Here is a 17,045-nt window from a genome sequence, read left to right as displayed (position 1 = left end):
GAAGAGTGCTAAAGAAAGTTGGAGACATTTCTTACTGTCTGAAAATGGCTGGGACTATATACTCAAACTCTAAGCTAAACTAAGAATGATAACACAGACAATAAAGTTTTGTAGTCAGATCATTAGTATACTTAATTCCTGGCATTATTAAGACCCGTTGGATCTGAATGGATCTGAAGAATAAATTAGACCCCTCGTTATGTACTTGCTGATTTAGGTATCTAACTTCAGCACTGATGAGAAAATTAAGTCCATAATTGTGTGAGCTTTCATGAAACACTTCAAAAGTATATATTAGGTTAACATAATTTAGTCCTCAGAATATATTTTCTAGATCCTATCTGGCTTTCTTGCAGGCTTGAAATATCCATTTATCAGACTTGATATTTAAAGTACTTGAATATGCTCTTGTAACATTTTCTCCTTAAGAGTACTTCAGATAGCTTTTTCAGAATACACAATGCTATTTTATAATCTCTGCAACCCCTCTTCTTTGCAAAAAGATTGGCTTGTGGTTTCTCTTGTCATTAAAATTCTTTGGAAGTCTTTTTTTAATCACACAAATATGACTGGGGTTGATTTCCCTCCTCCCCTATCCCAAACCCAAAATAGCAAACCCTCAAACATGAAATTAGTTCTTAATTGTACTGGGTAAAAATTACAATAACCTGATTTATTACAGGCTTTCTTCCCTTCAACTGCACTAAATGTCAGGCAACAGTAAAATTGCAGAACTCTCTAGTTGTTTGCTATTAATTCCATTGGATCTCCACATTAATCACTGGTGCTTGCGTGAATATAAATTTCTCAGTATGACATGCACATTGGTACAGAAGAAAACAGGAATCTGTTTATAGTGACATTTCTGCAATGTCTTAATAATTAATGGTTACTCCCTATTACAATTAAATTAAACGGAGCAAAAGATTATCATCATAAAGGAAGCTTTATTACGCTTTTCTTTTTAATGTTGCCTTTGTGTGAGCATTTCAAGCTGAAATCTTAGCAGTCCATGCATTGCCGCCTAGTACATTGCTTCCAGCAGGCTTTCAAAGTTATTGTTAAAATAAAACCTACTTGAAAATGCTTTGTCATTAATGTCTTCCGATCATCTTCAATTTGCCGAAACTTGGCCTTCAGCCCTTTCATTTGTGTTTCCATTTTTAAAACATACTGGAAATCCCTCTGAGTCCGTAGATTTAAAACTTCAATAGATTGGGACATATTCTGAACCTGTTAAAGAAGAACACTCTCTAAATGCACTTTTTGTTGCTTTACTTTTTTTCCTGGTTAGGTAGTTAAATGTCAGGCAATAAAATGTGCTTATGTCAGTGCTTTACTTGTGAGTCATTTATACCACAGCATAGTTTTAAATTCCATAACCACATGACAGTACAAAAACTGAGCCACAGGGCTAACAGAGGACTAGCAGGAATAAGACCTTAAAGGCAGAGAGGGAGAGGGAGGGAGAGAGAAAAGGAAAGAGGGAGAGGTCCTTTCAGTCCTGTTATAAAGACAGGATCAACAGAGGCTATTAAGCACTAGAATCTACTTTGTCCTCCTGATCCTGACTGTCCTTCAGGATGTGCTCTGTAGCACGACTTTTCTCTCAAGCCCTTCAGGAGGGAGGGCACTGAGAGCTGGAGATACTTTCTTGGTTAGTATGAAGAGCATGATTTTTATTGCTAGTAGGCATTTGTATAGTAATTCAGTACAAGCAATCCATGAGACTGTTCAGAGATAAGATTGGATGGTCCCATCATTGGACAGGTGTTTGGCTATGATTTCATAAGGACATAGAAAATTAGAAATTTTATAAAATTGTCTCACTGGTACAAAAATGCATGAAGTGAGTGTTCAAGTAACTGTTGTAGAGCAAGTGAATTTGTAGCTATAGGTAGCACTTTTGCTACAGTGAGACATGAATAGAAAAAATAATACATGAAGAATAGTTTACTCTTATATCTAGAGTAGATTATATGTATTTTTAACTGTACCTGATATAAAGGCAATTCTTTTGTCAGTCATAAAACCAACACGATATTTTGCAAGTGCAGTTATTCTATTTCAAAAGGTGTTTCGTCTTCCCAAAACAGGAAGAGGAGGGGAGTACTGTAAAAATATTGGGCATTACGTTGAAGTTTTGTCTCAAGCCAAAAAAAAAAAAGTACACCTTCCTAATATAGGACAAAACCAGTAGTATTCCTGCTGTTTACAAAATGTAAACATGTAATGTTTGAACTTACATTTGTGACTGTAGTTATATCTTTTGATAAGGACTATAGCACATTGCACCTACTTGTTAAGAGAACGTGTGGATTTAGTATAATGTGATTCTCTATGATCTGGAGCTCTTAAAATAGTATAGATTAGCTATTAGACAATTGCCATTGGCAGTTCTTAGAAAGTATTTTTAATGGAAAAAATTATTGTTTCTCTTTGCTCTGCTTTATAATTGTTGAAAGCAAGCAAATAAAGTCCTTCAGGGCTTGGAAGAACTTTGAATGTTTCCTTTTGACAGAAGCTGCATTTGCAGAGAGGCTCTAATTAAATGACTCTTTGGATTTATTGGACTAATAATATGGCACTACATACCCATGTTTACCACAGTTCTAATCATAAGTAAATAACTTTTAGAGACTGATGATTTAGGTTCCTCTGTGACAGCTCAAAAGCTGTGTTGTGAACTTAACCTCTCCCCCTGCCCAAGAGAAAGTTTTATTCATTATTATTTTAGTGTTTGGGAAATATGGTAGAGCAAAGACTCTGGGCCCTGAAGTCTCCCTGTGTTTTGTTAACTAAACAGGTACAATATGAGGGGTAGCACATCCTCTGTGCTGTCCCTGGGCCCTGAAGGGACGTCATGTGGTGACAAAAGCCATAGCTTTTTCTCTGAGTTTTCTGACACAACATTTTATACCAGTTCCAAAACTACATCTGCTGAATGCCATGAAACTGTTAGGAATGGTGAGTCTACCCAGGCGTTCAGAGGGCTTGTGGTTAAAGATAAAGAGCATAAACTTGGCTTAAGAATTAAAACCAGGCTGATTGTCATTTATTCTGGAATTCAGTGATCACCCAGGTTGACTTCAGTGATAGAGTTACAGGTGAGATAAGAACCTGGCTCTGATTTTGTAAGAGTAGCATGTTAGCTTGATTTGGTTTGGAAACTTGATGTGCAGGCAGACATATTTAGAAATGTAAGGATTTAATTTTTAACTTTGGCAGTCATAGCTGAAACATTTCTGAATCAGATCTAATCCTGGCTTCTCTCTACTGTCATGCATAGTAAGTGGAAAGCCAACTAATTCAATTTGGTTGAGACTTTTCTCAAGTTTAGAATACTACTCAGGTGATGTAAACCCTGTGTAGAAGATTCTACCCTCACCGAGTCAGAACACAGAAGAAATATAATGTATTTAGCTGGGAAAAGGAGGAGGATGTATTATTTCCCAGGGATTCTGAGATTATAAAATGGTTCGTTAAGACCTGTTAATAGTCTGTAGACAAGAGGAGAGGGCAAGGAGAAGTGATTGAAGTTTTGTGCCAGGAGCAAACATGCCCCCTGATCTTTACACTTCAACTTTCATTTGAGACAGGGATTGTTTGTATTTGAAATGTTTCCAAATTAGCTGAATCTCATGCTATGGACTCCTTTACAAGCTGAAACTAAGCCTCTGCTGAAGTTCACAGAGGTTTATGGAGGAAAAACTTGCAGGATCTGGCACTATATTAGCACTGGCATGATTTTTCTGTGGATAGAAAAGTATTGAAAAATGTATGCTGAAAAATAGATTTTTAGGTCTACATTTTATAACAGATAACTCTTGAATAACTAGTTAGATAACTCTTGTATCCTCCATTATGTATTAAATTTCAAGAGCAAAAGGAGTAGACTTCCATGGGAAGCTTAATGATCAAATGGAGGAATTTGTTGGGAAGACTTACCTTCTCTAGCAGTTGTCTAAGTTGCCTGCTTTTGGCATCTCTTGAACATAGGTTTTGTTCAGGTGCAACAACAGTACAAATGCATCGGCCGTCAGGATCCTGGGCTGAACTATAAACTTGCCACCCTTCCTTGGGGCTAATCTGAGTCTGTAACAACACAATAATAATAACAAAAATAAAGGGAATTGAATTGATGTTTTTGTTTGAAGAAAACCCCCTCAGAATATTTTTGTTTATTTTTGCAGTATATGTTTGGAATGCAGTTCCTCCTGTTTATCATTTATTATTAACTAATTAGACTGGTGATTTCACACAGTTTTGTCATATCTCACACCCTTGTATTACTTCTCTAGAAGTGTCCTGCAAACATTGTTGCTGGTGGAGATGAAAACAGTTTTCTGCTTGTGGTTCAGCACAAGTTGGTTGATATAATTCTTTGCAGAGGGATGTTATGTTTTTCATCAACAGAGAACAAATATGTCCTTTCAGCCTGAATGACTTTTACTTTAGACTAATGGAAACAACAAAGACAGAAAAGAACAAATATGAAAACCCAAAGAGAGAGCACAGTGTATGTGACTGAAGCCATAGGGACTTGGCTCAGAAGCAATTCTGAACATGGGTTAGCAGGTTTGCTCTTAAAGATGCAGAACACAGTAAGCTCTTCTCCATTGACTTTAACTATAGATACAAGAAAGGGAAGGGAGGCTTGCTGCTGGGTAGTACTGAAAAGTGTCTGGGGGCCCAGGGCAAAATAATGGCCTTTGCACTGTCCTTCTCAGGGACAGAAGAAGGCTAGCCCTGTTCTTTTTTGAGCAACCAACAACAGCAAGAAAAAAAAGCAAAAAAATCATGTTTGCTTGTGGAGCAGGCCAATACCTCACTGCCTTTAAAGTTTGTGTGATTCCTTGTGAGACTAGGTACGTGTATGTTTAATGGGTTGTATAAAAATACACAAGACTAGAATAAGAAAAGCAATATAATTAGATGACTGAAGAGATTCAGATGATGGAATTAAATCTAATGGATACCAGGAGTATATTTTTTTTACTTTCTCAATCTGTAATTTAATATTATGCATTATTCTTTTATATCTAATAATATAGTATTGACCACTGAATTTCATAGTACAGATGCTAATGGATTACCACTGAAATAATTTTGCTCTGGACACAGTTGAAGTCAATTACTAGCTATATTATAAAATTGTATTCAGCATCAGGACAAAGAGTGATTATTAAACCTTGCAAGCTTTGATATCGATGCTTTACTGGGTTAGAATATGCAGTTGCACAGTTCCTCTCCTCAGGAGAGATGCAGTATCTCTATAGACTGAGGTTAGATGAAAAGGTGGCAATTTTTTCCTGCGTGTCAACTCAATGTTAGAAGAAGAGCACAGACTTTTTTCCCACAAAGACTCTTCTGAAGAAGTCACTGAAGATAGCAGTGACCTCTTCTACTGTGGAGTTAATTGAAAAATCAAAACTGTATTGTTGCCCGGTTTTGCAAGGAAAACTAAAGGATCATAATCTCGACGACTGTAAAAAGAAGATAGCTGAACTTGCCTTAGGCTTCGCTACAAAGGCAAATCCAAAGTTCAGTGCTAAATTATACCACTTCTGTGATGTTCTTAGCTTTATTTTTAGGGCAAAAGGAATCTAGTTTAAGAGGTGGAGAACAAAAAAAAACCCCAAAATTTGCAGCTGCAGGGACAATTTAAATTGGTTTTGAGTAGCTACTAAAATTGTGAGCTTGAACAACTGAAGCCTCTCAAGACTGGTAATCCTTGCAAAGTGTAAGCTCTGTTTACTCCAGCAGTTTCCTTGTGCCTCTGTAGACCTTATGCCAGGACAGCGATGTCGTGCAATAGGAAGGAAAGTTTATCTTGAAGTTCAGGAACATCTATAGACCTAGTGTTTGTGATTATAATTCTTTTAGGACAGAAAAAGTTAGTCTGCGTTTATGAACAAATTGTGAAATTTGGGCCTTGCACCTGGTATGTTTAGATTGGTAGCAACCGATTGAACTGCATTCAAGCAAGTGGCATTGTGTTAGTCCTAATGATAAATATGTCTCTCTCGATTTTTCTAGAAAAAAATGTTTATTGATTAATTTGGCAGATTTTCTTATGATGCCTAATGTACTGCTAGATTTTTATTACTTCTCTCTGAGAGAGACCTTCTGGCGCAATATGAGTGCACTGGGACTGGCTGCCCGTGCACAAACGCGTGCTAAGATAGTATCCCACCGCTCAGGCTACTGCTCTTTGCAGTATTCTGTGTTTCCCTATATTTGGGCCATTAGGGTTCCTCCATCAATTAGAAGGGCAGTGTGAGTGAATATAGATAGAGAAAAACAAGCAGGTGTGTATAGGTGCATTTCTTTGCCTTTTTTTTCTTTCTGTTATTTTTTTACTTTGACATTTAATGCTTACCTCAAGCGGAAACTGCTGTGCCACCCAGGAAAAGAGCTAGAAGGCATCAAAACCTTATGAAAGCTACTGAATCTAATCTTCAAATGCAGGCTTACTGCTGACAGGCCTTAGTAAACAAACAAGAAAAGAAATAACCAAGTGGAGAAGAAGAATGATGATAATAAATTATGCTAGTTCTTAAGAATCTGGGGAAAAAAGAAAGAACCCCTACAAAAAACAATATTTATTACTCTCTTGGCAGGCAGCTGGGCTACAGACTCACTTCACTTACCTCAAAAAGATTTATTTTTTAACTTGCACTTCTGTATATTCTGATAAAACTATTATAGCTGCCTCCATTGTTACTAGGGGCAGGGCAAATGGCAGTGCATATACTTAATATGATTGCTTAATATAAACAATATTTTTCTGTTTGTCTTGCGATTTCAATCCTGGGGCTGTAATAGAGCTGAAAAGACCAGATGCTGCAGAAGAGCAGCCACTCTTTCCCCCGACCCCACCTCATCGTACAGTTCTTCCAGCTGAGAGGCAGAGAAAGATAACAGAGAGCTGGAGTTCTTACTCTTTTTTCCTTTTTTTTAATTTTTGAGCTGTGTGAGTGCTAGGAGAGAGCTTTTGGAGAACTGTATGTGCTGCACTGTTCACTGGGGCAAGTGGCCCACAGATGATGGTACCTCGGAGATCCCTTGCTGGCAGGTAACAGTCCGTTACTGATGACCAGAGTATTACTGAACACCAGGGACAGAAAGCCTCTCCGCCAGCATCAAAGGTTTAGAAAAAAGTAGCAGTTTTGGGATGCTCAGTAGTTTAATGCAAAAGAAACACATGATTGAAGATGATGTTTTTTTCAGTAAGTGGATGTTGCCAAGCTCAGATACCACCTTTTCGTGATTGTGTCCCCAGCTCTGCAGACGCTCCTGTTACCCTCTTGAAACAAGAAATGTGCAAGTAACTCCAATTTAATGAGTGCAAATGGCACTATTGAAATAATTCTTAGGAGGCATTTATATCATCAGTGCTCTGTTGAAGCCAAGGGAGGCATGACAGTTTACTCAGAAACTGGTGCTGTTGATATAAATAAATATATATATATGTATATATATACTCGCATACTTGTTATTATAACTAGTGTGGGCTTCTTAGCTACTCAGTTACAAGTTTAAACTTGGACTTAAATGAGATAGGGAACTTTATTACTTGTGACATATTGCCACAAGAACTAGTAATATGTTCTGTAGTTCAATGGGAAAAGCAGTTACACTTAAAACGAAATAGAGCTTTTCCTTGTCTCCTCACATTCTTGCTGGTCTAAAACATGGCAGAATTCTTTCTCATGACCAAATTTAATTTATTTAAAAGTAGCAGTGTTTAATCATCTTAATGCAGTGACTTTTTGCAGTAATGTTTTTCCTGCATACATGTATTCAATTAATTAAATAGTGATTAGTAAATTCATCATTTTAGTTAAAAAATTAAGTTCCGAGAGTAACGAGCTATTATACAAGTAGTGAACATTGTAGTTTACATAACATACTATTATATAAACATCTGATTGCAGTTACACTAAAAGTACAGGTATTAGAGTTTATTTTACTAAGCATGAATACCAGTATAATGTTGCCTGTTGTCCAATTAAACTGCTACTTTAAGTTTACACTTCTCAGGAATAGTTAATCTCATGATTTCTTTATCTCTTCATTAACAGAGGCTGCTGTATATGAGCATCAACCATACAAAGTGGTATTTGTGTCATTTACACTGCTTCCATATCAGCCTTTCTAGAAGTCTGGTATTCAGTCTTCTAGTACCAATTTTATTCAGTTTCTAACAGCTATTTATTTGCTTAACTGTACTTCAATAGAGAAGAATAAGAAAGAAACAGAGTCTTTGCATATTGTAGAGACTAGCTAATATACAGTATTCTTCAGACAAAAATTAAAAAGAAATCTACGGTCTGATCTCAAATTGTTTTTCTTAATACTATATATTTTTCTGGAGCAGTAAGCACAGGAAAAAAGTCTAGGCAAATGAAACAACATTACTGTACTATTTTTAGCATTTCATTCTCAAGATGAAGGCATTTGTTCTTAAATATTTAAGGATGCTATTTTAAAATCTTCCCTTTCATAGTAAGACCACAACATGCTCACCAATGTGCAGTTTTATAATGCCCAAAGAGAAGCATGCATTAAGTGATGATAGGAAGATTAGTAGCTTAAAAAGAGATTTACAAAGAGGCAACAAACTAAAGCTTTTGCTGTCACTTAAATACTAGTTCAGCATTAGGATGGCTTGCAACACATCACAGCTACTTACTAGAGTATCTGAAGTGGAAAGTCTGGTGATATTTAGTCCTACCAGAGATGGGAGAGTTTGGGACATCCAGTTAGAGATCATTGCCATGGTACTAAGAACAGCACCAAGCTTCAGCAGTGGAGGACTCATTGCTGTGGAGCTAATGAGTTTTCATAGTGACTGATTATCATCCCAGTGCAAGCTGGCAGGGAGAGGCGTGACTGCAGCACACAGCAGCCACAGCGGGAGAGGAGATCAAGCTACCCAGATTTAATCATCCATTAAAAACACTCATATCCTTATTTGCTCTCTTTCTTCTTTTACTAACAAATACTTACGCAGACTACCTTATGATGCTGACCACTAAATAAGCAGTCCTTTATATGCTAATAGTCATTGCAGCTTTCCAGTGGGAGATGGGATGGGTGAGTTGCTTCTTTATAGGTGCTACGGAGTCAATTAACATTTAGTTAGATCAGTTCTTGCAGAGTGGTATGAGTTATTGTCTAAAACGCAAAAACCCCATTGCAAAACCAAACACAAATAACCCCCATCTTCTCCCCATCGCTACTTTAGTAGAAATATGCTCGAGTGTATTTCTAAATACAACACTATACTTGTCCAAGTGGCATGGGGAAGAGGGAGGATTCTCAGCATGGCCACAAAAACACAAAAGCTGTCATTCTCACAGACCTTTCCAGCCTTCTCAGTGTCAGTGACTTTATAATTTGCAAAGCTTGCTATTAACATATATGTTGTTCATGAAAGAACACCGAAGTAGTAACAGTTCACGTTTCTGAGCATTCTTGTTAGTCTGCATGTTTTCATACTGAGAGTTATTGCATTACACACCCTGCTGGCAGGCTGAGTGTGTCTTCATTGCCTTTTGGATGGGAACAGAAAACAAATTGTAGGTGGCTCAAATAGCATTTTGGCTCTAATCTGCTGTTAAATCTACTGTTCTCTAATGCTGTAGTATGATCTCTGGATTCAGCGGCAACTTAGGTTTTTTGTAAATTCAGTATTTAAATGTAGATGAATCCACTAATTTCCTTGGTACAAGATATACCAAGTTAATGTGCAAATAACAGAAAAAAGAGTGTACAAATCATTGTGCAGTTGGGGTAGCTTTACTTTTTAAGATTATTTTTAAAAGAAGAAAGGTAGATCAAGAATTTATAACACCAGTTATTTTAGAGAGCACTTGCTTAAAAGCTCTCTAAGAGGGAGAGAGTATTGTATTTGTTCCCAAACACAATTCTGGATTTTATTTGTTTCTGAATTTGCTTCCAAAGAAGTATATTTTTCTTAAAGAATTCTGGTAGTTCATATGAAAGAAAACTATAATGAAATTGAAAGGGATGCGTATTTATAGGAGTGTGTGTGATTGGAATGCATTTATTAAACTTACTAAAACCCTGCAGAATATTTTTCAGGTTCTCAGAGCTTGTATACCAAATTCAGGTTAGACCTCTCTCTTCCAACATTCAGTAAGAATTATTTCAGTCATCTCTGCTGTTTAGTCAAGATGTACGGAAAATTTCTTGATTTTTAAAAATCAAGAAATACAAAAAAAACACAATGAGAGCTAAAGTATAATCTTATAAGGGGTCTTCCAGCAAAAAGATTCAGCAATAGGAGAGAAGTTCTGTGTGTCCAAATATTAAACATTTTCCTGGAATTGCACATTAATGTGAGCTGCAAAATATTTCAAATTTTCAAAAGATATAATTCATTGAAAAGTGCATTTGAAAACAGTATTAGAATATGAGTTTATTTGCTTGTATACCAATTCTGCACACCAAACTGTGCTTTAATTACTTACTGGGCCAGAGGTTTGTGTTCAACAGCTTTTCTTGAACGTTTTTCAAGTCACTTTTAACCCATCTTTACTTTTGGGATGCACAACATCCACTGGCATGGAGTTCCACAGTTTGATTATGTCTTGTCTTAAAAATGTACTTACCAGAAGTTATGGCTAGACTGAAAATTTAAGAAATGCTATGTTCAATCCAAATTTGCAATTTTCTAGTGAAAGGCATTTCTTGAAAATTATAACCTTGATCTATTTCCTGTAATCTGGATTCCTTTCAGCTACTTAACAGAAAAAAAAAAAATCCCTCACCAATGCATTTGGCTACTGCAAATACGGTATTCAAGCCCACCAAAGAACTCAGTTTTGTTAAATCTAATAACACGGTTGACACCTTTCCAGAGCTAATGGTGACTCTTTCTGTTGTTCCATTGACTTCAAAGGGCTGGTGCAGTGTATGGAAGCAGAATTAGATTTCATAAATCACCTTTTGTAGTGGTGGCTGCGCTTACCCTCTGGGATGTGTTCCAGGGCCCTGGCCAGCTGTCTGTCCGGAGTGAGCAAGTGTTGCAATGTGCTAAAGCTTCCACCAGGCCCCTGCGTTTCCTTACTGTGAAAATCACAATTCAGTGGTGGCTGGTGCGTGCCAGATTTCAGCCTAGTGAGGGCTTGTGGTGGTGTTGGGATGTGCTGCTAGATCCAGAGCTTCAGAAACACTCCCCTGTTCAATGGTCCTTTAACGGCAACTGCTGTGTGTTTTCTGTATTTCAAAAAATAGCTTTCTTAGTAGCTTACCTCAACATGAACATAAATATTGATGGGTTGTGCGATGGGAGCTGTTACAGCTTTCTCTGGGGACAGGGACCCTGTAGCAAGACACTCTTGCAGTGTTTGTTCCATCTTAAGACAGAGAGGCTGCCCAGACATTGCCTTGGCACGCGGCAGGGCACAGCATGTGGAGGTGGTTTGAGTTCATGCGTCCGTGGAGCTGGGCTCAAAGTTGGCTTCTGTGCTGAGGTGCAGATGGGTGTGTGCACACAGGCTCTTGGGTTTTTCCTCAGTACATGAGGTCACTGTATAACTAGTATCATACCAGAAGTACACATATGTTCTTCTTATACCACCACTTGAAGAATCAACCATTACTTCTTCTTAGGGCAGCAAGAAAGATGCAGAAAATGTAATGAAACATCGCTGAGTTCAGCTTTCAGCATTGATGTATTTCTTTTTCCTCTTTAGGCTCACACGTAAGTTACATTAAATGTTAATGAAGAAATCTAAGACTATAGAGTACATATGAGAAGGCCATGTCACCAAAATGCTGAAGACTAGGTGAGACAGTAGCAAGTTTGGTCCTTTCAAGACCTTTAAAGCTCTAAGTCGTGTTAGAAAGGGGGGGGGGGGGAATTTGGAGCCAGTGACACAGATGCATCCGCTATTGCTAATGGTGTATTAGAGGGCCTCCTCTGTGGTCAGTGCACATTGCAGACCACTTCAGAAATACTTGCTTCCTTAGTTTAAATTAATTCTTTTGCTCTTATTAACTGCTCTAGTGTGTCACACAAGATGGCACCATACCTAATGGTGTACAATCAAGTGTAGACAGCTCAGTGTTTTAGAAGGCAGGTGAGAATAGGGCATTACCAAGGGTCTTCAGGTTATAGGGAGCAAAGAAATGACATTGCTTCAAATTTTAGGCTGACTTTTATCTATGGAGAGTTCTTCCAGGCCCCTGGCCTGTTTTGCTTTTAGCCTGCTCAGTGTGCCAATAAGGTAAGCGGGGTGAAAACTGTGCAGAGGAGCTCAGCTTAGGTGTATAAGGGCAGCTGCTCCGTACCTTGTTTATGATCTCCTGAGGCAGTTGTGTAGTATAAGGAAGAAGTATAGAAGGAAATGCACTGATCAGTTTTGCCTTTAATATGGTTATGGGTGTGAGACCCAAATTATGATATCCAGGACCTAAAAATGGGAGGAAAATATCCCAGACTTTTTTCAGTAAACAAATAGTATGTTCCTCAATGAGAAAACTTTACGGACAATTTAAAATCATTAAGATTACTGAGTGGTAGGGAAAAGATTTGTTCTCAAAAAAGTCTCCCCAGCATGCAAAAGTATTTGCCAACTTTGCTGTGTTAAAACTGTTACAACAAATGATCCAAGGCTGGATGTTTGGCAGACAATAAGACAGCATATTCTAAATGCTTGATAATCCGAGATACCAAGAGCATAAGAGAAGCCAAGACAAAGCCCTTATGGTGTGATGTGTATGTATATATAGACGCATTAATATGTCCATATATTTAGACATAATAATTGCAGCCCTTATTTTTATCCACAAAAACAGAATATCATTAAAATTTTCTCTCCCCTCCCCCCAAAAATAAGTGAATGATTCAGCATGGTAATGAAATTCACAGGTCAGTTACTTAAAAAAAAATCCTTACTTATGTTTTTTTTCACATCAGTATTACTTTTATGTTTCGTAAAGTGTGGAATTCTAATTTTTTTTTAAAACTTCCTTTCAAATCTCTGGATATTTTGGTTTTTTTTGGGGAGATCTTTTAAATTGTTCTGGTTAAAGAGAATATTTGGATACTGTGAGGGACTTTATTCATGATGAAGGAATGTCATTACTTTATTGCACAAATTATCATATTATGCCATTATCATTTTATTTTACACCTTGTCTGTGGCCATCACTAACCACGGAACGGACGTGCTTCGTGACCTGTCCAGGCTGACGTGACAAGTCAGTCTTTTTGCTGAACTGTTGCGCTCGATTGGTAATCTGTCAATGTCCTGAGTAATTCAATGTATTATTTCCAATATGAATTACCTATCATTTGGCATTGCATTGCATAATTTTCTAGTTTTACTGGGTTCTTCTGAAGTGCCTAGGCATCCTCTTTAGTCCTGACTAACATAATGAAATTCTGTCATTCACGAGTTTTATCACCTTTCTTTTCCCTCTCTTCTTTTAGAAGGTTAATAAGTACATAAATTCCATTAGTTCCAACACATTTCTTTGGAGAGTCATGTTATATTTCTTTTTACCACGCTGAGCTGTGGCTGTTTATATTTTTGGTTTTCTTCCCTTAAATGTTTTCTAACCCACAACAGAACATAATTGTCCTCTCCTGATTGTTTTAACCTTTGACAAAGGTTAAGGACAAATTCCAAAGACAATAAAAGGCCCTTCAAAAGTCCAAACAAATTATTACTGCTGTTTATCCTTTATCCAGTGTATTGTTGAGTCCCACAAAGAATGCTCTTTGTTTGGGGGCGCAGGATTATTCCTGACAGATGCCATGCCAGTTGATTCTTGTTCTGGAATATTCATTAAGGTATTTGAGAACCTGATTGTTTTCCAGCTAGCTTACCTACTGAAGTAAAACTTGCTGATGTGTGATTCATGGTATTTCACTAGGCACATCCTCAAAGATATCATAGCAGGAAATGTCCCTCTAGTATTCTTGGTTGGTTATATAATTTATTAAACACCATATAGGTGGTATCTGCGTTCTCTGTGGCGCTGGCATTAGTTCTACTACACTCCAAAATAAATGCCTAAGGGCTTTCAAGCTCACTTGTGCTGCAGTGCAGGGACGTGCCTGTGGCTTTGAGAGGCACAGGCGAGCCTGCTAATGCAGCCCTAGCCCATGTGCGGGCAGTAGTGCAGCTCCAGTGAAGCTGCAGGAAAGCCCTCCTAGGGTTTTGGCAGCCTTGTCCAGTGGTGCTGCAAGTTTAATACTAAACTTGGGTTTGTTTACACAGGCTACGCCTTTCTTCTAGACAGGGACCTCATCTTTTCAGTGTAACATTCAATATTCAGTGTATCTAATAATCTTCATTTCATGCATCCATTTGTCAAATAGATGCTTTGGAGTAGTATTGCAAGAGAATGTATCACTGAGAACATTATATGTCTCCGAAAACAATTTTTTCCCGAGCAGTGGAGATACTAACTGGAACTGTATTTTGTTTCTATTAGAACTGCAGAAATGTCCAAAAAACCTTTCTGCTAAGGAAATAAAGCTTCAAAATCATTTTAGCTGGTTTTATGCCATAAATATATTGGGAAATAAAAAAATGGCAAGCATATGTTAGAAAATTATAGTGAGAAATATACCTGAAACAGAAATACAAAGATGTTACCAGAAACCAAAGAATAACTGAAGAGTTATTCTCATGTAGTTAGAAGTAGAAAACCTTACGATGTTTTATGTCTGCTCTGTGTTAAAAAGCAAAAATTTACAGTTTCATGTTTCCAGTTCATTATATGCTGCTAAGACATAACTTTATGAACAAAAACTAGAAAGCAACAGCAGTTCTAATATATGAACATTATTCTTTTAAAATAAATTACACTGAAATTTTCACTGGCATGGTAACTTCCTGTTTTCATAGTTAAATTCTCTTAAAGTCAGTGAGAGGTAAAATATTCATATAGAAGGACTATAGAAGCAATATTTTGATCTCATGTACACAAATTTGTAACAATTTCAGTGTTTTCAGTAGAGTTGCTCTATACCAGCACTGTGATATTCAACTATTATATTTTCAGTTGTTATCAAGGTTGTTATATAAATGTCCTTTCTCATTGTGATCACATGAGATGAGTCTCTGATATTTACTTTCACTTTGAGACCCCGTTAGACTTTCATAAGGGTTAAATGAAGTCTAATGTAAGTGAGAATAAGGCCCAACATTATGTTATCACAACTGATGTATGATAACCTCCATATTATAAAAAGTAATTAACCTCAGTATTACGAATCTCAATAAAGTAAATATCTTGAGAGTAAGCAATATGCGAACATGCACACATAGAGGTATTAAAAATGCATAAGTGCCTCCTAGTTGGGGAAGAAGGGACAGCAATTGTAAGGAAAAGGAAATAGTGAAGATCCACAGCAGTCATTTAACCCTGATGTCAGTTTATGTAATTTGTGCAAAAAAATGTGAGCCCACTCCCAAATATTTCTTAGAATTCAAAAACATATTCATGGGTAAATGCTACAAAACTGGTTTGATTTGGTAGGAAAACATATTAACTCTCTGTAAAGCCTTTGCCTAAAAGCTTGCATTTTGTGCAGATGGAGATCAAAGCAATGACACACTCTCGGCTCAGATGTCTTAAACAGTTTCTTTTGAAGCAGTGCATGGACAGGAATCTTAAGCCTCAGTAAGTTTGTGTGTTGACAGGTTAGGTTTTGAAAGTAAGCTCGTGCGTAGAAGTCAAAGCTTCACTTGTTATAGTGCTCTTTTTCTTCTATCGTGTCTATAGTTTTCTTTTTATTCATGTGATATATTCTAGTGATGACTCAGTAAATTGGTTTCAGAAATGTTTGTTGGTGCATTAGTCATGTTCCTGAGCATTATTATTTATTCAGGTAAGTTTAATGTGTGTGTAAAGCAATTTTTGAGAATCTGAGTTACAATTAAATTTCACAGAGCTGAGTGTGGACTGTGCAAATGCAACTTTGCCTTTTCAGTTATCTTCATCTACTTCTACATTTTTGTTCAACAAAAACCTCTGGCTTTGCAGTGTTACCTGATAATAGTAATATCCAGGTTCTCTTGTAACAGCAGATTGAGAGGAATGTGCCCATTCTGTAGAATATCCTTTTACCAGCTCATCTTTGTATATATTACAACATTCTCCAATGAGGCATCTCCACTGATAGAAAAAGTATCAGGCAAGGGATTATTTTAAATCTGTGGTCCATTACACGCTTCTAGTCTTACTGTGCTGTTGAGGTGACATTCTTCCTGAAGTGGTCTTAGCTATCTCCCTGTTCATTTTACAGGCTTCAGGGAGCTCTAGGTCCCTTTGAATGGAAGAAGACATTGTTCTTAGAGAGCATTTCCATGTTTTCTTCCCACTTATCCTCTTGGGTTCGGTTGCTGGCAGTTCCCGAGTGTAAAGAGTAACCAGTAAAGTAATGTGTCTGCAGTGGATTTAGTTCATGATGTGAATTGTCTGGAACTAGAAGGAGGCTGAGCAGTGTGCTTTTAGGAAAGTCTGCAGCTAATTGAACAGCTGAAATTGAAAAAAAAAATAAAGGGCAAGGAAGGACTAACTGAAATGAAACAAGATCTTGTTTTTTCAGTTATTTTCCTGCCATTTTAATTTTCAATAATATTTTTATCAAATTCTCAGTAAAACTTCACAATTTCATTTCCTCATATGTACAATATAATGATGGATCTAGTGGGAGAAAAGAGAGTTTAGTAGAAATATCCTTTTCCCTTCTGTTTTCTTTATTTCTCTGGGTGATCAAGGTTACTCATGCTTATTCTAAAAGCTTCTATTCTAAAATATAAGGAGACATTTAATTATTTGTTAGACAATGACTAAAGATTGTGCAAACAAACCCCTCCTGGAATACTTCTCATGCTTTTTCTGTTGAGGGAATGAAGAAAGCCTCGTTCATGCTGGCAGGATAAATTAAAAAAAAAGGAACTTGGTTCTTCTAAGGTATTCAGAAGCTGAAATTCACCATCAAGGTAGATCATATATAATCCTGGAGTAGGGCTTGAGCCATGAAAATC

At 37.1% G+C, this 17,045-nt stretch overlaps 1 protein-coding gene and 1 long non-coding RNA gene across 3 annotated transcripts in view; one reads left to right on the top strand and one right to left on the bottom strand.

Moving 5' to 3' along the window:
• The window catches only part of LOC136992530 (uncharacterized), a 144,560-nt gene that overhangs the window by 24,048 nt on the left and 103,467 nt on the right, over positions 1-17,045 (top strand). The gene's annotated exons all lie outside the window — the stretch shown is intronic.
• The window catches only part of OLFM3 (olfactomedin 3), a 76,069-nt gene that overhangs the window by 16,824 nt on the left and 42,200 nt on the right, over positions 1-17,045 (bottom strand). Inside the window, exons 1-3 of one of the 2 annotated variants that reach the window (XM_013961206.2) lie at positions 6,383-6,392; positions 3,949-4,095; positions 1,078-1,233 (exon numbers count right to left, since the gene is read on the bottom strand). In XM_013961206.2, the coding sequence (XP_013816660.1) occupies positions 1,078-1,224 (147 nt within the window). In that variant the 5' untranslated portion in view covers positions 1,225-1,233; positions 3,949-4,095; positions 6,383-6,392. Of the gene's footprint in view, positions 1-1,077; positions 1,234-3,948; positions 4,096-6,382; positions 6,393-17,045 lie in introns of those variants that run through there. The other variant, XM_067300447.1, reaches the window with a different exon arrangement.

The sequence above is a fragment of the Apteryx mantelli genome, chromosome 8 (assembly GCF_036417845.1).
Source record: "Apteryx mantelli isolate bAptMan1 chromosome 8, bAptMan1.hap1, whole genome shotgun sequence".
NCBI classification, from domain to species: Eukaryota; Metazoa; Chordata; class Aves; order Apterygiformes; family Apterygidae; genus Apteryx; species Apteryx mantelli.
Note: the sequence above shows the minus strand (reverse complement) of the source record. Positions and strands in the feature narration are given on the sequence as shown.